The sequence below is a fragment of the Paramisgurnus dabryanus genome, chromosome 11 (assembly GCF_030506205.2).
Source record: "Paramisgurnus dabryanus chromosome 11, PD_genome_1.1, whole genome shotgun sequence".
Classification (NCBI taxonomy): Eukaryota; Metazoa; Chordata; class Actinopteri; order Cypriniformes; family Cobitidae; genus Paramisgurnus; species Paramisgurnus dabryanus.
Window position 1 is genome coordinate 14781361 of NC_133347.1, and position 23446 is coordinate 14804806.

A 23446-nucleotide genomic window follows, 5' to 3' on the forward strand; every position below is an offset into this window, starting at 1 on the left:
TTACCTAATTGTGTTTATTTCTTAGGACCTAATATTGTTTCAGGGTTATTCTTTACACTTTCCCTAGAAAGAGTAGCATACGTTTTATTATAAATGAGTATATTTAGTACAAACTGCTTTATTAATGCATTTGCTTATATGGCTAAACTTACAAGCCGTCACCACCCCAAACCTCAGCAGCTGACTCAATATCAAGCGTGAGAGCGGAAATGATTTATTATGTCGAAAATAGAGACACGCAAGGTACTTTAAGCAACAGGAAATTAGAAACACTGTAGTAATGTAACAATACATTTGTTTATGTGTTCCTATAATAAGGCATTGATATCAAATTTAGTGGGTGGTGTACACATTTATCTAGACAAAAATAATTACAATTCTCTAGAAACCCACAAAGAGTTAAATAAAAGCAATTACATACACTACTATTTTATACTGCATTATTTTTAAACAACTATAATGCCCTTATATTTTTAAATAAGTTAGGCAACCTTAGACGAAGAAAGATAACACAAGCTGATAGCTTCTGCATTTTCAACCACAAACTAAAGCAATGTATGTCCATATATGGATTTGTAATAATCCCCTGGGTGCAAAATTGCTTATACAAGACCCTTAGACTAGTTTCTTTATTTATCATCCTCATTATTATTGTCATCTTTCCTGTTCTTAAGAAGTTTAGGTAAATATTAAAAAGTTTTGCAATGAGGCTTCCTACTTATTTTATGGTTTTCCCAATATTTTCAAAGTGAAACAAAGACATGTTCGGAAAATGGAAATAACAGGTTTATAAAATGTAATTTTCCTGGCAAACATTATGTTTATTACATTGGTTTTTAAAATTCCCTATTTTATACAAAACAAACCAATATATCAATATAAATCATCAATCATCGCATTGCAATTGTGTAAAATTACCACACACGCCACAATTTCTGCATATCTTTGAACAATAAGGAAACGTAAGTAGGGTAGAAGGAATAAGAAAAACCAATGAATTATTTATAAAACCATATACTATTTTACAAATTTTTAAAATTCATGTTACTTTCTTTAAAAAAATCATGTTAATACAGTACTAAAGATACTATATGAAATAAATCTTAAGTGTTATGAAGCCCAGCGTGAGGTTGCTGGAAAGCCCCTTATTTTGAATGGGTAAATAAAAAAACACTCCTTTCAGTGGGCATGTTTGCAGTGGGAGTGCTAAAATGACATACAGTATATGAGGTGTGAGGGGGAAGTTGGGTTGGGTGACTAATCCATGTGGACCACATAAATACCGCTGCCTTCAGAGCACAAGAGAAGACAGAGAAATCAAAAGGAGAAGACACAGCAAGATCACATGTACTTCACTTCTGGCTTCATCTGATTTTTAAAAGGGCTCTTTCTTAAAGACTTTGATTCTTTTTGTGTCAAAGTTTACTTTGGTTTGTAACTCTAAAGTCTAAACATGAGACTTGGAGTCGTGGCATTGGTGGTTCTTGGAACCTGCTCCTTGAACGTGTGGTCTTTGCCACTCAAATCTGTGTTTGTGACATTTCCTGGGGATGCCATCAAGAACATGACAGATGTAGAGCTGGCAGATGTAAGTGTACCAAGTTTTATTGCATGATTTTTTTTTAAATCTATATGAATATACTTTTTAATAAATGCTATAGAGTTAACTGTAAAAACAGAAAATGCATGGTGAGTGATATGCATTGTAATTTATTTTCTGCTTGGCTCCAGGAATACCTGAAGCGATATGGTTACATAGATGTCCTGAAGAAGAGCACACTGCAGGGATTTTTCTCCAGTTCAGAAGCTCTGAAGAACTTCCAGAACAACCTCGGGCTGGAGGAAACAGGAAAGCTGGACGCAGTCACTATTGATGCCATGAAGAAGCCCCGCTGTGGGGTCCCAGATATCCGTAACTATCAGACCTTCGAAGGGGATCTGAAGTGGGACCACACCGATGTTACATACAGGTGGGACATTCATTTTATTATAATAATAATTAATTTAACTATATAAAATTGTATGTATTTGGAGTAGTATATTTGATAATCACATGGCATTCACTTCACTATATGATCAGAAAAGATTTAGTATGGTCAAACTTTTGACTACTAATAAAAACACTTTACACTTTATTTTGTAAAAATAAAGATCGAACCCAGTTTCTTTGTGTTGCTGGCTGCTTCACCAACTGCTTTACTCTGTAGTGCAAACGTTATAATAAACTGCATTGTTTTGATTTGTAGGATTCTGAACTATTCTCCCGACATGGAAGCACCTTTGACTGATGACGCCTTTGCCAGAGCTTTTAAGGTGTGGAGTGATGTCACCCCTCTGACTTTTAGGCGTCTCTATGAGGGCACTGCTGACATCATGATCTCATTTGGAAAAGCAGGTGAGCTGGTCTCTTGTACTTCCTCAATATCGATTTTCTGCACAGATTGAGACTATGTGGCCAAATTCGGGTTTGCCAAGTATAGGTTTGCTCTCTTTAGAGAAGGTTTAGACGTGGTGCCTTTTTAATTTCAGATCACGGCGATCCATACCCATTTGATGGCAAAGATGGGCTGCTGGCTCATGCTTATCCTCCCGGTAAAGGAATTCAAGGGGATGCCCACTTTGACGATGATGAGTACTGGACCCTTGGAAAAGGACCAGGTAATTATCCCTAATTCAAAATTGAATCCTCTTTTGTTTGCAATCTGAAGCAATGGATAATGTATGTAGGACAATAGCTCCATCTACAGTTTTAAATGAATATTTACAGAGGGAGATAAGTTTTTTTTTTTGGTATAAAAACAATTACAAATTTTCTGTCTCCATCAGCAATCCAGACCCGCTATGGTAATGCAGAGGGTGCCATATGTCACTTTCCATTCGAGTTTGAAGGACAGAGCTACTCCAGCTGCACCACTGACGGGCGCACAGATGGACTTTCCTGGTGTGCCACCACTGCGAACTACGACCAAGATAAAAAATTTGGCTTCTGTCCTAGTGAGCGTAAGTGGTGCTTTAGTTACCCCTCAAAACTTAAATAAGCACAATATAACTTGAATCTAATGCAAATGTCTAATGTTCTGTTTCAGTTCTCTTTACATTTGGTGGAAACGACAATGATGCACCATGTGTCTTCCCCTTTGTGTTTGATGGGGAAAAATACGAGTCATGCACAACAGATGGGCGAACTGATGGGTATCGCTGGTGTGCCACCACAGCTAATTTTGACACTGATAAGAAATATGGATTCTGCCCTAACAGAGGTGAGCACCTCTTACGCTTTCAAGATAAAACTCGTTCAGCAGTTCAGTCGGACTTGTCGTTATCTTGTCTGCAGGACAGAATATATCTAAAAAAGTGCCTTTTTTCACTTTACAGACACGGCTGTGACTGGTGGAAATGCAGAGGGAGAACCATGCAAGTTTCCCTTCACCTTCTTGGAAAAGACATACACTTCCTGCACCAGTGAGGGCCGCGGAGATGGAAAACTCTGGTGTGCAACTACCAGCAACTATGACAAGGATAAAAAATGGGGATTTTGCGCTGATAGGGGTAAGTGTATCGAGTTCTCCTTCAGACAATTGATAGGTAAGTGTTAGGTGTTTGCAAACACGCCTAACACACTGCTTTTCTTTAATAGGATACAGTCTTTTCCTGGTGGCTGCCCATGAGTTTGGACACGCACTTGGTCTGGACCACTCCAAAGTCCAGGATGCTTTGATGTATCCCATGTACAAATATATAGAGGATTTCTCTCTGGATAAGGATGATATTCAGGGCATTCAGTATCTATACGGTATGTAATCAAACCATTTTCTGAAATGGATCGTAACATATACATGGAAGAATAAAATTTGTTATAAAAATAGACAGAGGAAATGGGTGGTCCGCTCTTTACGCTTATCAAGGGTATTTATAGTGGTTTAGTAAAGCGATGTGTAATACTCATGTTTTGTTGTTTATGTTGCTATGATCTTCATTATGAAAAATCAGTCATGAAAAATCAAGCGAGGAGACCCCTAGTGGTTGATATTGATACTGCAGTTAGCACATTTGCTAAAATCTGCCATTCCCATTCTAAAGTGTTCCATAATTCCATTAAGTGGCATATGATTTTGTATTGGATTATATAGCTTAACAGCTATATCTTGTGCTTATTTACCATTCAGGACCCAAAACAGGCCCTAATCCCACTCCACCAAAACCTACAACAACCCCTTCCTCTCATACCATACCCACCCCAAGTGAGACCACCACCACAACACCTGTAATCCCCTCAAAGGATGCATGCGAGATTAATGAATTTGACAGCATTACCGAAATCGGGAAGGAGCTTCACTTCTTTAAGGATGGGTATGAGGCAACATTCATAAAAATAGACTTTACAGTATATGAAATAAATGAAAACATACAAACTTAGGAAATGATATATGTTGATAGAATAAGCAAACTTTTAACATTTGTGAATATTAAGCAAATTTTGTAAATAAAATGTTTTTAATTTCTGTTTTAAAACAAAGGCACTACTGGAAGATGTCAAAAGCTGGAAAACGCATTGGTCCATTCTTGATGTCTGAGAAATGGCCTGCTGTGCCAGCTGTTATTAATACAGTCTTTGAGGAGCAACTCACTAAAAAGCTCTACTTCTTTGCAGGTACATTACCAAACTGAGAGATATTTAGTCGTAGTTACTGAAGATCATAAAATTTAGACTTATATCTATAGCTTTTATCCAATTTTTCAATGCACACAGGCAAACAGTTCTGGGTATACACTGGAAAGGAAGTGTTTGGACCACGTAAAATTGAGAAACTTGGCCTACCAAGCAACCTAGAAAAAGTGGAAGGAGCACTGCAAAGAGGAATAGGCAAGGTACTCCTGTTTAGTGGCGAGCAATTCTGGAGGTGAGTAAACTTTAAGTGACTTGCAAAAAAATAAATTATTTATCAAAGTCATTTATATATTAAGCCATAAAGTTTTGGTTATCTGTTGGTTTTTAAAATGATCTTTTGTGTATTATCACAGACTGGATGTAAAGGCTCAGATGATAGACACAGGGTACCCTCGAGAAACCGACTTAGTTTTTGGTGGAGTGCCCAATGATTCACATGATGTATTTCTCTACAAGGGTATGCTAAACCAACAGTTTGCTGGCCATTTATTTGTATTGATTATGTGTTTTTAAGTCCTAATAACTTCTACTTGATATGTGATTATGTTTTGTTTCCATGTCTTTTGCAGGGTTCTTTCACTTTTGCCGACAAGGTTTTTACTGGAGAATGAACAGCAAAAAGCAGGTTGACAGAGTTGGATATGTGAAGCATGACCTCCTGAAATGCCAATAAGTGCAGTTGTTCTATACAGTGGACACGTCAGACATCCTGATGCAAAGACAGTCCTTATTAATAGGGAAACTGTTTTTCTTAATTGTATATTTGGTGAGGATGACACAGACAGAATGTAGTGAACTTAAGTCTATGTTATGCGGGTTTTGAGAACAGTTTTAACACTGAAATAATCATAAGAACAAGAAACAGGATGTAAGTCATGTTTGTATGCCAGCTTGAAGATGGTCTTATAATTTATTTTTTCAGCTTACTATGTAACTGCTTTGGTCATGATGCTTCACAAGAAACTGTATGAAACTATGATGAGGAAATGCCAGTGTAACTCTAGGAATCAACTTTGTGTTTGTTAATGTAAGAGTGGATTCACCAACATTATGAATTAACTGCACAATTATCAATATTCTCCTTTATACAACAATGCATCCATTGACTGCCGTCTCCACTCAAATGTTTTCAAATGCAAAGAATTATTTTTAGCCTTAGAGCTAATATTAAGATATTATTAAACCCAGATATTGGTGTTATGTGAAAATCATTTACCTGGTGTAAATGATAATATTGATATTATTAATTTAATGTTCCACTTTGTTCTTATTTATATATTTTTGCTTACTGCATTGTTTATGTTTACTCAATAAATTTGTAAACACGACCATTCAAACCTTGTGCAACTGCAGTTTTATTACATTACACTGGTTGGAAATACGATGAATTACCAAATGCACTGCAAGATGAATCTATGAAAATTAACGCATTTTGTGGTGTAACGTTAACGTACCGCGGAGTAAACAAAACAACATCGTCTAAAATACAGATTTAGGACATAAAACGTGTCAATGCCCCAAGTGACCCTACACACCGAATATAATGTACTATGTGCAAACTAAAAAAAAAATAGAGGTTAGAAAGAATTATAAATATATCCCAAGACTAAACAATTCTCGTCCGTATCAATCCGCGCGTCACGCAGTGGTGTTCTCATCCTTTCGGAGCAATAGTCCTCTATTTCACAACGTTATTTCACAAAACAGTAAAAATGAAGGAGAAGTGTGTTAATACTCATGTTTTCTAACTAATACGTACACTTTAAATTTAATCGGGATATACAGTTGAACACACCCTGCTTTGCCTCGCAGCACATTTCTATTAGACGGATAAATGAGTTCCGGCCAGCTATGAGGACAGGAAGCGAGGAGACGCTTATGGCGCCCGACTAGAAAGCCGTAGTAGCGAATCGCTTTCAAAGGCCTATTTTATTTTGCTTCAACTGCGAACGTGAGGAGTAAAACAGGCAACCATACAAGGTAAGAAAAAAATATTCCAAAACTAAATATAAGGGGCGAATGTTTTAATTTTAGTCATTAGCATGGCGGACGCGAGAAAAACATTCGGGCAGACTAGCTGCTCCCCGTTCGCTTAGGCCCTCGAGGTCCCCGAGCGGTTCTTCATATCGCCTGAGCGGAAAAACTCAGCTCGGCGGGACGGAAAATGGCGCTGCGCGAGCAGGCAGGAGAAAGGGCAGCACAAACACGCACATAATAGCCAGTTGGTGGTTCATGTGAGTGTTGATAGCATTAGCTATGGTGGATAGTGATACTAGTTGAAAGGGATGCGGTTGAAGATGCGTACATTTTGGCCAAATATCAAAGCCGCGTACAGGTTGCTGCCCTTGAGAAGTTTGAGCCGTGATAAATGAGCTCAATCCCAACTAAATTATGATCTTGTGGCGTTACGTTTATGTGTGTGAATGAAAACAAGTAATCAAGTTTCGGTTATGTCTGTGTGTGTGATATAATATATTAAAGTGAGGTCCACGTTACTAATGACTTTTTAAAGTGCAGTGGGTGCTTGAAGTGATACAGAAATGTGCCATCACAAGACATTTTGAATGCCTAGTCTACACAAGCACACTAAAAAGTTAATAAAAACTGTTGGGATATGTTATTTTGATTATTTGTTTATTATGCAAAAAATATACTGACAGTCCCACAGTAACCTTGTGAAGTGTTCAATAATGTTTTTGTCAAGTACATTTCCCCTTTGAGACCATAACCACTAAGAAATCAGCGGTTGGGTTGCTGAAACGTCCAATCTCGATCCTGATTTAAGATCTGTTAAGTCTCACATTAAAATCAACCTGGTTACTAAACAGATACAATAAGATGCTGAGTTAGGATCTTTCTGTAATACAGCCACAGCCAATCTAATAGTGGTTCTCAAACTGTGGGGTGTGAGATGTTATGAGGGACCAGTTTTATGACATTTTATAAAATACATTAATTTATCATAAATATACAAAAAAAGAAAACTATAATCCATGATTGAGCCCAATCTAGTACTGTAAGCCTCAAAATGAGCATTTCCCACAGAGCAAAGATGGATCCTGATGAGATGGAGGTGGAGAGCAGCAGTGATGTGGGGCATTCTGGTATGGAGGAGCCATCAGAGAGCGGGATGGGCATGGAGTCTTCAGAAGCCATGTCTGCTGATAGCAGTGACACGGCTACGATTCTTGCCTCTGCCCCAGAATCAGACTGCCATGTCGGACAGAGCTCTGAGGGACTTTTGGTAAGAAAAGTAATCCACGTCTCTAGCTCAGTATGATAATGTGTGCATTCAGTTTTTCACATCAAAGCTTCTTGTAGGTATTTATCCCAGAGACCAGCTCTAGTACAGATGTACGAAGAGTTCATCTACCAGACTCGTCCTCTGTCGCCCAGTCAACTAGTGTGTCAAGCGTCTCCACGGTGACACAATCGGTCCTGGTGTCGGAGTCCGTCCAGATGCTGGTGCATTCCAGTGCTGTGTCTGAAGGAGGAATGATGGTTTCTGATTCCACTGCCTCCACCTCGTCAGATCTTGGCTCAGCTATTGACAAGATCATTCAATCTACCATTGGACCAGACATTATGAATGGTAAAAATACATGTCTAATGTCGTAATTTGAAGGGGGGCCTTTCTGTGTTGCTTGCATGTTCTCCTTGTCAAAATTTAGGTTTACTGTGGTTTTCTCCCATAGTCCAAAGACATGCAGTTTAGGTCAATTGGAGATGCCAAATTACCCTTCGATCAACTAGTATGGATGGATTTACTTGTGTATATATTAGCCTGTTCTCCACATGAATAAAGCCTAACATTCTGAAATGATATTAAGAATAAATAAATAAATATTTCATACATTATGCAAATGATGGATATATAGAGATATAGTTGCATTATATATTTCTTTCCATTTACAGGATGCATTGCAGTTACGAGCGCAGAGGATGGCAGTGCAGAAACCACACAATATCTGATACTCCAAGGACCTGATGATGGTAAGAACTCATGGGAGTTAAAATGAATCTGATTGGTTACCCAAATGAGAGGTTTCGTTAGAATTAGGGATGCTTAACGATTAATCACGATTAATCGATAGCAGAATAAAAGTTTTTGTTTACATCATATATATGTGTGAACTGTATATAATAACTTTGTATAAATAAATGCACACACATGCATGTATATATTTAAGAAATGTTTACATGTGTATATACATTTGTATATTTATTTATAATTTATATTATATATAAATATAAATACCTAATATATAAAAATATTTTTTTCTTATATTTATACATGCATGTGTGCATATTTATATATTCATAATTATTATACACAGTTCACACACATATATGATGTAAACAAAAACTTTTATTCTGTTATCGATTAATCGTGATTAATCGTTAAGCATCCCTAGTTAGAATCTACCTACTTTCTTGTTGTCTAAGATTTTTCTTTGTTTGGTGTGCATAGGAGCTCCTATGGTTGCTCAGATGTCTTCCTCTGCACTTTCAAGTCGCATTGCCATTGAAGCCCTAGCTGATGGACCCACCTCCACCTGCCTGGATCAAGGAGACCTATCAGAGAACCCACAGGGCAGCGTGGAGCCCGATCAACCTGGACACTCTGGTTACTGCGACCACGAAGACGGCAGCAGCAGCCACCCAGACCAGCCCCAGCACTCCCAGTATGTGGAGTGCAATGGAGATGACCCAGACCAGACCAGGGAGGCTAGATACATTGAGTACTCGGGAGCAGAACCAGACCAGACCCCACGTCATTCGGGAATCTCGCACTACAACGTGCCTGAGTGTAGCCATACAAACGTCAGCCGGCAGAGAAGTGCGTTTCGTTCTTCCCGCTACGTTGTGGAGTGCAGTGACAGGTACTTGCAATCCCACGCGGATGGGGCAGAGCGGCCGCAACATTCTCGTTACATCGACAGCAGCATGGATGACAGGGAGCACGTCTCTGCCTCGGAACAAGAGGGCGGTATGGCAGAGGAGCCCCAGAATTCCTACATGCTGCAGGGCTCACTGTATGCAGACGAAGACGTTGTTCGGCACTCCCTGGCTGATACGGTGGGGTCGCAGCTCGCAGATCAGATGGACTGCAACGACAGCTTACCTGGCTCCTGCATAAGTAGCAGTGGGACCTATACCACCCACCCAAAGCCTGAGGAGGTGGAGTCTGGGCTGGTGGGTGAGCGAGGGCATAGAACCCCAAACATGGCAGAGCTGGAGGAAATGATGGAGGTGGTGATCGTACAGCAGTTCAAGTGTAAGATGTGCCCGTATAAAAGCGTCTCTAAAGATACGCTTATCAACCACATGAGAGACAGACACTTTAAACCAGCAGGTAACCAAAACGTTTTAACTTTTTCTCGTCTCAGAAACAATTTTATTTAATAAATTAAAGATATTATTATTATGATCTATTTGCTGTGATTTGTAAAAGTCAGATTTTTTGCTTATGAATGTTCTTTTCTTACATGTAGTTGCCTCACTCCCAAAGAAGCGTGGACGCGGTCGTCCGCGAAAATCTGAAAGCAAGTCACGACCAGTATCTGAGGTCAAGAAGGAGGAGCCACCAGAGGAAGAGGAGGATGACATTGTTGATGCAGGTGCCATTGATGATCCTGAAGGTCCGTGGAGTCAATGCATGTCATTTTCCATGTTTAAATTTTTTTTGTATTTAAATATAATTTTATTTTGCTTTCAGGTGACAGTGATTATAAACCAGCCCTTGAAGAGGCCTGTCCCAGAACAACTGCAAATCATTGCAAACCCCCTCCTACCTGTTCTTCATCATCTTCCACTACCTCACGAAAACGACCCCGCAGGATAGTGGGACCACCTCGGAAATTCCTCAGTGAATCAGGTCAGCAAATTATAATAAAATCTTTATAAACTGTACGGTAAAACTGTAAAATAAGTTTCATTTGTAATGGTCTCCTATTTATTTATTATTTGGTCCAAGTCATCCATTTGAAAAATATTTTTTAGAAAAAAGTTTAGTTTTCTAATGAAAGAAATTAATAGGTTGGCAAAATTTTATTTTTGTAATTTCAAGTAATTTCAAACATTTCAACATACACCTTCAGATTAAAAGATGTTTAAGATCAAAGCGAGTGTTTCTTAACTCTTAGACAATAGTGTATCTTAAAACACCCAGTCATTTAAATCATGGTGTTAAATTTCTAACTGTGTATGCAGCAGAGACGCTAGCAGTGTCCGAAACAAACAATGTAGGGGACGCACAAACTCCTGAAGAGGCAAGTTCATCTGGAATGGAGAATGGTACTCCCTCATCCAATGGCACAGTCGCTGAGCCAGCGGTCAGCCAGTCGGATTCAGAGAACCAAGATCCGTCATCAAATACAGGCACTGATGAACTTGACCTCTTGCCAAGGAAACGTGGACGTCCTTCTAAACGTTTCCTTCAAAAGAAGTACAAAAAGTACATGAATCGCAAGTAAGTGATACATGTACAATTTTTTTGATCATCCAAAGCACTTATTGATTGATTTAATAAATTGAATGATTTGCCAATTAGGCACAATCTTTAAGGTGTTCCAATAGCTTAACTGGTAACGCATTGCCAGTTAAGTTGTTGGTTCGATTCCGAGGGAACACACATACCGATAAATACAAACCTTGAATGCACTGTAAGTCCCCTGCAAAATGCACAATCTCATTTTATTTTCTTGTGTTTTAAGTAAGTACTACAGATCCCTCAAGCCTCTGCTAAGGCCTCATAACTGCTGGATCTGTGGCTCTCGCTTTCTGTCACAAGACGATCTCAGATTTCATGTGGATTCTCATGAGGGAAACGACCCTGAACGTTTTAAGTGCCTGCAGTGTAGCTATCGCTGCAAGCGTTGGTCTTCACTGAAGGTAAGAACCGGAGCTCATTATCTGTGAATCTTATTAGTTAAAATCTATTTTTCTTCTAGTTTGAATCATTTTTTCCCCCCTACATTTTATGTTTTCTAACCTGATTATATGTATCCTTTAGGAGCACATGTTCAATCATGCAGGTACAAAACCATACAAGTGTGAGATGTGTGATTACTCCAGTGTTTATAAGAAGGATGTGATCCGGCACTCAGCTGTCCACAACAAAAAAAAGTAAGACTTTAAACGTTGAAAACATCTCCTATATATGTGTATGTACTTAAGAGTTATAATGTCTAATGTATATTCATTTATTTATTTAATAGCCCCATATTATGCAAAATCCACTTGTACAAGGTGTTTGGACATAAATATGTGTTGGCAGTGTGTGAACACAACAACATTGAAAAAAATCCTTTGTTTTTCAAATTCCCATAAAACCAAAGCAGAACTTAAAATGTTCAACCAAAGCAGTCTCATTAGATATGCTGTTTTGATTCTCTTGTTAATGTGATGTCACACAAACAAAGCCCCGCGCACGGCCACTGACTGTCTTTTTTTTAATGAACTGGTTAGCACATCATAGCGCTAATAAGGCTAAAGATGCTATTTTCTTAAGACGGTATTCACAGGAATCAGATATATTTTTAGCCAGAAGTGCTTACTGTCTGTTGCATTTGAAGGCACACACAAAACAGTGCTTTTTTGGATATTCTATAATAAAAAGCTGAAACTTCACAGACACATTTTAGGCACAACTGAGACTTTCATTACATCTTGTAAAAATGGGCATAATATATATATATAAATACGACAACATTCATTCATGTTCTTGTTTCTTCTCCTCTTTCCTTTAGGAGTCGAAAGATGGACATGGTAAGATTTCAGTCATGATGTTAACTATAAACAAAATATATTTCTTTGCACCAGTGCTGTGTGGCATGTACTGCCAAAAGTACCTTGGCAGCCACATGGACCTTTTAAGCATTTCATTTTTATGCTTTTGAACACTTACATTGTTTAATTGGGAGGTAACACTCATGTGTCGATCACTTGCAGGTTCCCAAAGTGTCTGAGTTTCCATGCCCCATCTGTCATCGTGTTTACCCTATGCAGAAACGCCTCACGCAGCACATGAAGACGCACAGCACAGAAAAACCTCACATGTGCGACAAGGTATGAGAGCTACAGCTGATCACCTTTGTACTTATTGCATGCTACACCTTTAAGCATAATAATTTTGATGGATTAAACAGATGATTCTAGTTTAACTGTTTTTGTGTTGCAGTGTGGGAAATCTTTCAAGAAACGCTACACCTTCAAAATGCATCTCCTCACGCACATACAAAACTGCGGCAACAGCGTGTAAGTGAGATGTTAGGTCTCTAGTGCACTAGGGAGTGGTTATGATGCTCACTACTCATCTCTCGTATTGTTTTCGGCAGGTTTAAGTGTGAGTTCTGCGACTACACCTGCACTGACAAAAAGCATCTTCTCAATCACCAGCTGTCCCATACCAACGACAAACCTTTCAAATGTGAAGAATGTAAATATTCCACAAGTAAAGAGGACTTTCTCGTGTCCCACATTGCTATTAAACACACTGGTGAGTTCACATTATAATAATGATGTTTCCAAAAAGATCCTGCAGAGTTTCTTGATCTGTAACATGTTCCCCCGCTCAGGTGAAAAGCCATTCTCCTGCGAAATGTGCCACTTTACGACCAGACACAGGAAGAACCTCCGGCTACATATCCAGTGTCGACACCCTGAGATTTTTGAAGAGTGGAATCGGACGCATCCAGAGGAACCCATTCGTCGCCGACAGAAACCCGTTTTTACTATGCAGCAGATTGAAGAGCTTAGATTGCAACATGAAACGCAGGAGCTTCAGGGCACAGTGGTGAGTCCATGTAGAGTTTAAATCTTTATATGTACAATCAAATAACCTTTAATCACAGCTTCATGCTGGACTTAAATGAGATCTAAAGGTTTTTGTGTCATTAGATCTTTCTTCTCTTTAAAGGTGTCAGTGGACCCCATCACTCTCCAGACAATGGAGTCCATGGGGAATACATCTGTATCCCAAGATGCACTGGGAAATACAACCATTATTTACGAGCAAGGTCTAAAGATTTTTTTAACTTGCATAAAATGCAGCTTTTATGTATGAATGTACTTCATCCTTGCAATATTAATATTCATCTCACAGTGCTAAATTTAATATTAATCATCTTTCACAGGCCAGAATGCAGACCTCTCTGCCCAGAATGCTCTAGATCTGCTTCTAAACATGAGTAATGCCAGAGAACTGCAGGTATTGTACAGATACACAGACCTATTTATATACATTTTTAGAATAATGTGATAAACCCCATGTGTACTTCGGATAATAAGGTACCAAAAAGTTATCGGGGAGATAGCAGACCATTCTGATCAGACCATCTGTCCATTCACTCCTTTCAGGTTGCGGTACTGAAAGCAGATGGCAAGACTCTGGAGACGGGCACGTGGTCTGGTTCCGGGGGTCAGGGGTCATCCTTGCAGCCTCAGAAGATTGTGACCTTCCATGTGTCAGAGAACGGTGACACCCTGGTGCAGGAGGCGTTTGAGACGGCTACGGGGACAGTGGAGCAAGAAGAGACTGCCGATGTTTCACAGATTGGCATCAGTACATATGAGGGTGCAGAATTCAGTGTTGTGGAGCAGGCAGCAGATGAGATTCCTGCCACTGGAACGCCCCACAGGTACCATTTAATGTCAAAACTGTCATGATGCAGATGGAAAGTGATGATGTAAGAGAACTAGCAGTTACTGCATTAGCATTGCCATAGGTTTGATCTCCAATGAACGTGTGTGTGTGTGTGTGTGTGTGTGTGTGTGTGTGTGTGTGTGTGTGTGTGTGTGTGTGTGTGTGTGTGTGTGTGTGTGTGTGTGTAATGTACGTACAAATAACATTACTGTGTATTTGATCTGATACTAATGCTTCAATATGATGTGCCAACAGTTTAGAGGAACCCGCAGCAGAGCATCAGGTTATGGAGGTGAGCACAGAGACTTTGTGCTCACTACAGCAGGTAGAGGTGAGAACAGATTTGCTACTTGATATTTAACTCATCTTCTGCTTCCTTACAAGATAGATAAGACAAATAATTGCATGATTTTATTTTCTGTAGTTGAGTAGTGAAGCTCCGGCCTCCCCTACCATGTGTCCATCACCTCCCTCTCAGCAGTTCAACCCCAAACGCTTCTCCTGCCGGATATGCATGGAGGCTTTTCACGGTCGTTCGGACATGGAGAACCACAGGCGGGCGCACATAGACCCCAAAACATTTAAATGTCCCGACTGTGACTTTACAGCTCCTTCTTGGCCGGACGTCAAAGTATGTGAAGTTTAAAATTGCTCTCTGTGTTTTAAGTAAAAATCTGGAAACTGGTGTAAAATGAATGTAGTGTATTAAATACTGTTAATAATTGTATTTTCTGTAATCCTAGTCTCATATGGCCATGCACGCGTATTTACGGCCTCATAAATGCCCCAACTGCAGTTTTGCCTCCAAGAACAAAAAGGACCTGAGGCGCCACATGATGACACACACAAACGAGAAGCCTTTTGCCTGTCATGTCTGCGGCCAGAGGTGAGGGGACAAATGAAAAAGCTCACACATACTCACGCGCACACACACACCTCTGCAGTTTCTCAGTGTGTTGTGTTTGTATTTTAGGTTCAACCGTAATGGTCACCTGAAGTTCCACATGGAGAGGCTTCACACTGACGAACCATCGCCTCGTAAAACTCGCTCTGTTCCATCTCAGCAGACCATCATCGTCAACAGCGATGAAGAGGCTTTAGCCACACTGCAGAGTGAGTGCTTGCCTCATATTTAACATTTGAAAGATTTAGCTTGTATAGACATAATGGGTTTGAACAACATACCATTTGAATACTTGATTTTAATTCTTGTTCTTTATGTTTGGGTGTTCCAGATCTGCAGGCGGGGCAGACAGTGATCAGTCCAGAGAGATTGCAGCAAGCTTTAGGACAAGAGCACATCATCGTGTCACAAGATCAGACTCTTTCTGACCAGGTTTGGCACAGTAACCCACTAGTCCATTAAGTCAGGCAGAGCTTATGACTGACATATCTGTCAGCCAATCACAGAGAGGCTTAGTAAAGTTGTGTTTAGTAAAAAGGTTTTATGCTGTTGTTCTCTTTTATCAAGCTTCAGGTAGATTGACCGTTGACTAATTTGATTATTGACTTGTTTTTGATAAAATGTCTGTTTTTCAGGAGGAGGCAACATATATACAGCAGATCACAACAGTAGATGGCCAGACCGTACAGCACTTAATGACTGGAGATACTGAGGTACAACTCAATTTTGATTTGGCTTTTGTTGATATAAATCTCAGACATGACATTGAACAGGGTTCCCATGGGTCCTTGAAATCCTTGAAAGTTTGTGAATCAAATGCAAGGCCCTGGAAAGTTTTTGAAAATATACATACATAGATACAGGTCATTGAAAGTGCTTGAATCTATTTTATGCAAGAAGTAAAAAAAAATCCATATAATTCCCTGTGTAGTGTAGGATAATATCACAAAATTCAAGAGTTTTTAAGCACACGTGCTAAACTGTTCGCTTTAAATGCTTATATCTTCTATGCGAATGTTGATTCATACCAAAATGCTTTTTTGCATAGTTGTGTTTGACACATGAATACATCTCGGGTTACGTATGTAACTGTTATTCCCTGAGAAGGGAACGCGATGCTGCGTCTCCCTTGCCATACATCCAGTGTGCCTGTAATGCCGTATTTCAGATAGCGATATACTTCCTGGCTCTCGCGTCACCCTGTCTTTGTAGTTAAGCCTCACCATTGGTTGAATTTGATATACACATTCAGACGCACTTACCCCTGGAGGCGTCCCCAAAGTGTCACCGCAGTGACGCAGCGCGAGTTCCCTCGAAAGGGAACTGTAACATTTTTGCTCAATGTATCTTTAAAGGTAACACTATGTAACTTGCTCTCACTTGAAATGTGTCCTCACATTTAGTCCTTGAATTTGAGGGTATTGGACCTGGAAAGTCATTGAAAGGTCCTTGAATTTGAAGCTAACTAAGGTGTGGGAACCCGGATTGAACTTTTAAACTAATGGCTGCATGATTTTTAAGAAAAATGTGGATAAGACATTCGCCTTTGGTGTGAGAGACCCGGGTTCGAATCCACTGTGACACACCATTGTGTCCCTGAGCAAGACACTAAATCTCTAGTTGCTCCAGAGGCGTGTGAACTCTGACATATATAGCAATTGTAAGTCGCTTTGGATAAAAGCGTCAGCTAAATGAATAAGTAAGTAATAAATCATAATAAAATCTATTTAAAGTCTCCCTGTAGAATTTTATCATTTAAAACTCATCTTATCTTTGAGCATCATAATAGCATATATACTTAAAAGTTTTACCTGTAATTTCTTCATGCTTTAAAACAGCTTAAATGTAACACTACACCCTTGCCTCATTTAGTATAGGCAGATCAATGAATATGCAGATTAGTCCCCGCCTTTACTCAGTTGCAAAGATTGCTAAAAAGTTGCAAAAAATACTCAGCAATAGTGTTAAACGATGAATTCGCCCATGGCTTATATTTGCCCCTTAAACATATTAAAAAACACCCTATAAAGAACAATAAAAACATGATTTTCCCCACAGTGGGAAAATTCTGGGAAAAGAAATCACTATCTCTGTCTTACTAGTCTCTCTGCTATCATCAACCCAAAACTTTGACCACACATCACTTTTGAGAGTACAAAAATCATTCAGTTACTGCAAACTATTGCAATATTCCTGTAATTTCAATTTATCTTGCAGCCCTACTGTATAGACTAAGTGTCAATACATCTTCCTCTGCCATATTTTCTCAGGTTCAGTACATTATCTCTCAGGACGGAGTTCAGCACTTACTCCCACGGGAATATGTGGTGGTTTCTGATGGCAACCACATTCAGGTTAGTCTGTCACCTTTACAACAGGACATCCGTAACCCAAAGAATTCTAGTGATTGATTTTCCACAGAAAGTTTAAAACAGACCTCAGAAATTTATAATTGCAGCCTTTAAAGCATTTATCATATAGTCTGGATGTTATGATGTTTCACCAGTAAAATTCTAATTGTGTTTTTAGATGGAGGACGGACAGATTGCTCATATACAGTATGAGCATGATGGGACATTTCTGCAGGAGCAGGAGGCTGAGCAAAATATAGTAAATAACATTAAAGCCTCTATGACGTACAACAAACTTAACAAATTATTTGCTCACATTGCTTATGTTAAAACCGTTGCTTAATCAGTAATTTGAAACTTAATTTGATTTGTGTTATTTTATAGATTGCTCTATCCCAAGATGGACATATCCAGTACGTCCCCATTACTACAGAGCAGCAGGTTGTCTCCTCAGAAGACCTGGAGGCTGCCCATTCTGCAGTGTCCGGTACGACCTTTGCACTACTCTGAATTTACTCTCTGGTAGATTAGGGAAAGTCACAGGGTGGAAATAACCTGTGTGTGTTTGTCTCTGTGTGTAGCAGTTGCAGATGCAGCCATGTCTCAGACACAGACGGTTTACACAGAGGCCACACCTGAACAGCTGGAACAGCTGCAACAACAGGGCATCCAGTATGATGTCATTACCTTCACTGAGGAATAGAAACTAGAAACACACTCTGAATTATAACACCAATATACATCGCATCTGCGGCTCTTCTTAGCTCCAGATAATTGAGACTGAAGTGAGCCACGAGCTCCAGAACTGTTCAGAAAAGAGAGTGAATGTACAGATAAATGCACGTTGCAATTTTCATAAATAATGCCTGTAAATATTGAAAGCAATTTATCTTCCTGTGACCACGGTGTTTTGCCTTGTAAAGAAAAACAAAGAAAACAGCAGGCTGTATATAGAATACTGTATTTAATTTTACATGTTTTGATGTAATGTGATGATTGATACACTCCTGCTCACTGACACAGTCAGAATTACAGCAGTGTGGTAAAAATGATGCTGGAGGATTGATTGGGGGCCAGGGTTCCTGGCTACGGCTAAAGTGTTTATGAGAAAGGTTTATTATTTGTTTTCTTTTTATGTGAATTATACTGCTTTTTCAGTTTTTTAAGACATCATTGCTTAGAGTCTGTAAGCTACCAAAAGGAACTTGAAATACATACCAAATAAATAACATCACGACTCTTCACATGCCAGTACTGCTGCTTTTCAGTACAATACAGATGTTATGTTTACAAGGAGTTTGATTTGTCGGTTGTAATTCAAGGAAAGAACACTGCAGAATGTAAATCAGTGCGTTTTGTATTGTATTCAACAGCATCCCACGTATGTCAATAGAGCATATATGAGCAATGTGGGACTATTAGAAGGATCTTTTGACAGAAATGCAATATAATATACATAACTATATTATAAGTGGAGTAAAAAGACCTTACATAATGAGCAGTATTGTTTTTATTACTTTAGAATCAACCGTTTTTATCTACATACACCATGGGTTCCCTTACATGGAAGTTGCTTCATGTTTTTACAGTAGCCCTAAACAGACAAAGTGTTCTACAGAGTGAGTTTTGTCCATGACAACTACATGTTTGTCCAGTGGCAGCTACTGTAGATTCTCCATGCGTTTCGAAATTGAGGGGTGTGCTTTGGATTGAGCTGTTGGTTGGAATCATAGATATGTATAAAGGCTAGATGTCTTACGGCGGAGTCTCTAATGTCATCACCTGGCGGCCATCTTACCTCAGACAGCTCGCTCACTCATAGCATTGTGTTTAATGGTGCAGATACTTTTAAATGACCATAACTTGCTCAATTTTCTACCGATTTTCAAACGGTTTGGTTTCTTATAAACGTTATTAACCTGGCTATAAATCTGGGTGCTTTAACATTATTCATAAAAATTATTCAATAAGTATGCAGTGTCATAGGTACATCTCTGACGTTTATAACATACCAAACCGTTTGAAAATTGGTAAAAAAAAAAATTTGAGCAAGTTATGGTCATTTAAGAGTACATGCACCATTAAAACACAATGCTAAGAGTGAGCGAGCGCCCTGTATAAGATGGGCGCCAAATGCAGACGTTCCCCTCAATTGGCCAGCTGCGTGGGTGAGACATCTAGCTTTTATACATATCTATGGTTGGAATTCACAATCTCATCACTAGATGCCGCTAAAAACCCACACTGGACCTTTAAGTTGTGTTTAAGCCAGAATATTTCTGTAAAACTGTTTGAAGTGATGGGGTTTTAAAGACAAGCCAGTATTTCGTGACAGGGCCATTTAACACATTTTCTGAAAAGGATTTCGGAAGGTCATGGATAAATATGGCAACACTTCTAGTTATTACAGTCAGATGTTGGTCATATTTAGTGCTGGTTCCTCAATTTGAAGAGCAGATGAACAACAAATGTTCATGAGTGAGTTCAGCTTTTTAGCTAAAATTTATCGAAGAAAAATGAGGCTGATTTTCTTTCTGCTTGTCCTCTTTGTAAATGGTAAGAATGGATCTTAATTTTTTTTCATGCGTTGAAATCTTACATTAGATTGAGTCAGTATCTAGGATAACAGTTAAACCTGTATGTGACAAAATTGCAAACTGCTAAATTTGAAAACGAATGTTACGCCCACAAATTAACTGTATTAGGTTTTGTAGTATAAACTAGAACTATGCCTACATTTTTATTATTTTATTAATTTAAATGATTTATTCCTATAAATTTGTTACAATAAAATTTAAGATGATGTCTATTATACTATTATTTCTAATAAATGTTTTTCAGGATTAAAGTCAACAGAAGGACTTTTAGAAGTGGTACATTCATCAAGAAGATTGATTTTGAGAACTTACATGGACTACTTTTACAAAGACTATCTAAAAGTTTGCTGTAAATTTAAACAGGGGGAATGTGTAAACTTTGTGAACAGCTGGGGACAAGTGACTCCAGAATATGAGGGAAGAATAATTACACAAAATAACTATGGGTTTTTTGATGTCATATTTCTAAATCTGAACATAACAGATACTGGAAAATACAAATGTGTTGTCGATAAAATCTTTCTCGCCTATGAAGTTGATGTTACAGTTTATGGTAAGACATGGTTTTTGCATTCATTGACTGAGTAACAATTTGTCTGAGATATGATATGGTTGAGAAATATTTATGCATAAATACCATCAGTCTAAACTGTACATGCACATATATAGTTCATTTAAAATATGGAGGCTGTATTGTTATGGCATATAATTGTATTAATGAATTGATCAATTGTTCAACAGTTATCCAAGCATTTACTTTTACTTTTTCTGCTTAGACTTGCAACATTACCTTGACGTCTGGTCCTCAACGTCTCCCTCTGTGCTTCTTAAATCTGAGAAACAAACAGAGGAACACAGGTAAGCTCATGAACCCATATAACACAAGTACATTTAATATGAAATTAATAAAAATGTACCATAATACATTCAGAGAAAGTGTCTTTATAAATGGTGATGTTTTAAAGGTTATTAATCTTACATAGTATGTGATATTTAAACAGAGAAGGTGACAACACAGTCTTTACATTGGCTGTAGTATGTAGTGTCGTGGCCGTTGCTGTTATCATCTCAGTTACACTGCTTGTATTTCTTCTGAAGAGGTGGAAGAAGAAATCCAGAGGTGTGTGTGATAATTCTTTGGTGGCATTGAAGGGGTGTTCATAAGACTCGCATAACATGTTCATAATCATGATATGACACGTTTCGTGAACATGAAGGATATTTTATGCACGTATATGAGTGTAATTTGCTCAATTATGTCATTTTACATGCAAAGATGACATTGTTTGAGATGTCTTTGTTATAAACCAACTGGACATAAACCAATACATCATAACTTGTCATGACAACTTGAAATTACCAAGACATCAAAACTTGTTTTTTAACAGCATCATAAATTTGTGTCTGTGGTACAAAATTACATTTTCATTAAAATGTCAGTCAAATAATTTTATAACAGCGTCATAAATATTTTTCTTGACCTCAACTACAGTGGTCCAAATTAAATTTGTCATTAAAATGTCATTAAGTGTTAATACTCTGTCAAATAGTTTTATAACAGCGTCATTAATATTCTTAATTTTATAATTGTTTTTTAGTTTCCTCAAGGTGTTAGAGAAATACAATTAATAATCTAATAATAATAATAATAATAATAATATAAATATTAATTGCATCTGGAGACAGATTCACCAAAAATTAAGTGAAAACAGTACAATGGTGGGTTAAGCCATGTAGTGTTTTGTCCATATCGCTGCAAAAACTTTAATTAAATGTTATTTAAATTAATAAAAATGTTTTGTTATTTTTTTCTTCTATGTCAGGAAGAACAAGTTCTGTTAGTTGTCAGTTTTTTATCTATTGTGCAGTGCACATTCATAAAGCTATATATATATATATTTTTGACGTGTCTGTTTATTAACAATAAGTATTATTAAAACTTAATGACTACATGCTTCATGTCCATACTCAGGCTAGATCATTGAGGTCGTCCAATCAGATGTTTCTCAATGTTCCACGGTTTAGGCACAAGAACAGAGGAGACTGAGCATTTTAGTGGCAATTCAATGATGCCTAAAAAATGTATGACAAGTTATGTTGTCTTGGTAATGTCAAGTTGTCATGACAAGTTATGGTGTATTTGTTTATGTCCAGTTGTCATAACAAAGACATCTCAAACAATGTCATCTTTGCATTAGAAATGACATAATTGAGCGAATGACACTTAATGACAGTTGTCATTAATGTGTATAAAATCTCCTTCATGTTCATGAAACATGTCATGTCATGATTATGAAGGTGTCTTGTCAGTCTTATGAACACCCCTTCAAGCAAAGTGTTATCAATTCTTTTATTTGAGACTTTTTTGTCTGGACATAATATATGACTTTTCTCCCTCAGATAAAAGTGGAAACTGTGGTTTTCATGACAAAACCGTGGTAAGCTGTGTGCGTAAATCCTCCCTTCTTGACTCATTGCCACATGACAACACAAGCTAAACATGACAGCTAAACTTCTGGCATGTAGATGATTTTTTTCCTGATTATTGTTTTTTATATTTTATTATAAGGGAATGCAGTTAATTTACGTTACAGTCGATAATGATAATGCATTAAAACTGCCCTTCAAAGTCTGCATGCCAGAATTTCATATACACTTTCAGTCAGAAAGCGAAAAACCCAAAACAATTGGTTGCAATTCTTTTTGGGGTAAATTTAACCCAACAGCTGGGTTTGTCCTTTTTGATTGAATGGGTTGAAAATAACCCAGGATTTTTTAAAGTGTAGTTTCTGCTACATAGTTTTTTATTACGATTTATTAATGTTTATTTGCCAATAAATCACATTTTAAATAAGTGGAAAAAACTGATTCCAGATCATCAAGCATAGTTTATATAAATGAATTTTGAAATGCTATCAAACTCTGACGGCTAATCTGTGTGTTCAACATTTCTCCATTCTGCAGCAGAATCTACAGGAGCAGAACAGTATGATCTACTCTACAGTGGTCTTCAAGTCCCTTGAAGATCAGGTTGAACTTTATGCCAATTTACAGATACACAGACCAAGGCACACTGATCTTTCCTCAACCGATGTAATTCAAACAAGGGAGTGTGAATATTCCACTATTTTGACGGCACATCCATAAACATTTGTTATGTTTTTTAATGTTTGTTAATAGGATACATTCATAAAATAATTTGGACAACATTATTAATGTAGTATTAAAACAGTCAGTGATTTATTTTTAAAAGTTTCATTACATTAAAAATGATAGAGT

At 38.0% G+C, this 23446-nt stretch overlaps 1 protein-coding gene across 1 annotated transcript; it reads left to right on the plus strand.

The window, feature by feature from the left end:
- Nucleotides 1-1272: 1272 nt before the first annotated feature.
- On the plus strand, nucleotides 1273-23414 carry LOC135730194 (zinc finger protein 335). Its single transcript, XM_065248025.2, has 45 exons — nucleotides 1273-1588; nucleotides 1732-1970; nucleotides 2247-2395; nucleotides 2530-2658; nucleotides 2827-3000; nucleotides 3087-3260; nucleotides 3376-3549; nucleotides 3638-3793; nucleotides 4167-4350; nucleotides 4518-4651; nucleotides 4751-4901; nucleotides 5023-5126; nucleotides 5239-5334; nucleotides 6711-6903; nucleotides 7715-7913; nucleotides 7991-8261; nucleotides 8585-8662; nucleotides 9141-10025; nucleotides 10165-10311; nucleotides 10389-10547; nucleotides 10883-11141; nucleotides 11386-11563; nucleotides 11685-11797; nucleotides 12421-12439; nucleotides 12623-12739; nucleotides 12852-12928; nucleotides 13009-13169; nucleotides 13249-13466; nucleotides 13590-13689; nucleotides 13807-13880; nucleotides 14030-14310; nucleotides 14571-14646; nucleotides 14740-14946; nucleotides 15059-15201; nucleotides 15289-15428; nucleotides 15551-15651; nucleotides 15855-15932; nucleotides 17490-17573; nucleotides 17749-17829; nucleotides 17955-18057; nucleotides 18152-18271; nucleotides 20944-21025; nucleotides 21169-21287; nucleotides 22568-22605; nucleotides 23132-23414. Exons 1-45 carry the CDS (start codon nucleotides 1454-1456, stop codon nucleotides 23312-23314), a joined length of 7083 nt encoding a protein of 2360 aa, XP_065104097.1. The 5' UTR covers nucleotides 1273-1453; the 3' UTR covers nucleotides 23315-23414.
- The last annotated feature ends 32 nt before the right edge of the window (nucleotides 23415-23446 follow it).

What these genes read in the sequence shown, in the direction of transcription:
- LOC135730194 (XM_065248025.2), top strand. Translation starts at nt 1,454, where the DNA reads ATGAGACTTGGAGTCGTGGCATTGGTGGTTCTTGGAACCTGCTCCTTG. An exon ending in AGTGGCGAGCAATTCTGGAG is followed by an intron (nt 4,902 to 5,022) that starts GTGAGTAAACTT and finishes GTATTATCACAG; the next exon opens with ACTGGATGTAAAGGCTCAGA. An exon ending in AGCGTTGGTCTTCACTGAAG is followed by an intron (nt 11,564 to 11,684) that starts GTAAGAACCGGA and finishes TGTATCCTTTAG; the next exon opens with GAGCACATGTTCAATCATGC.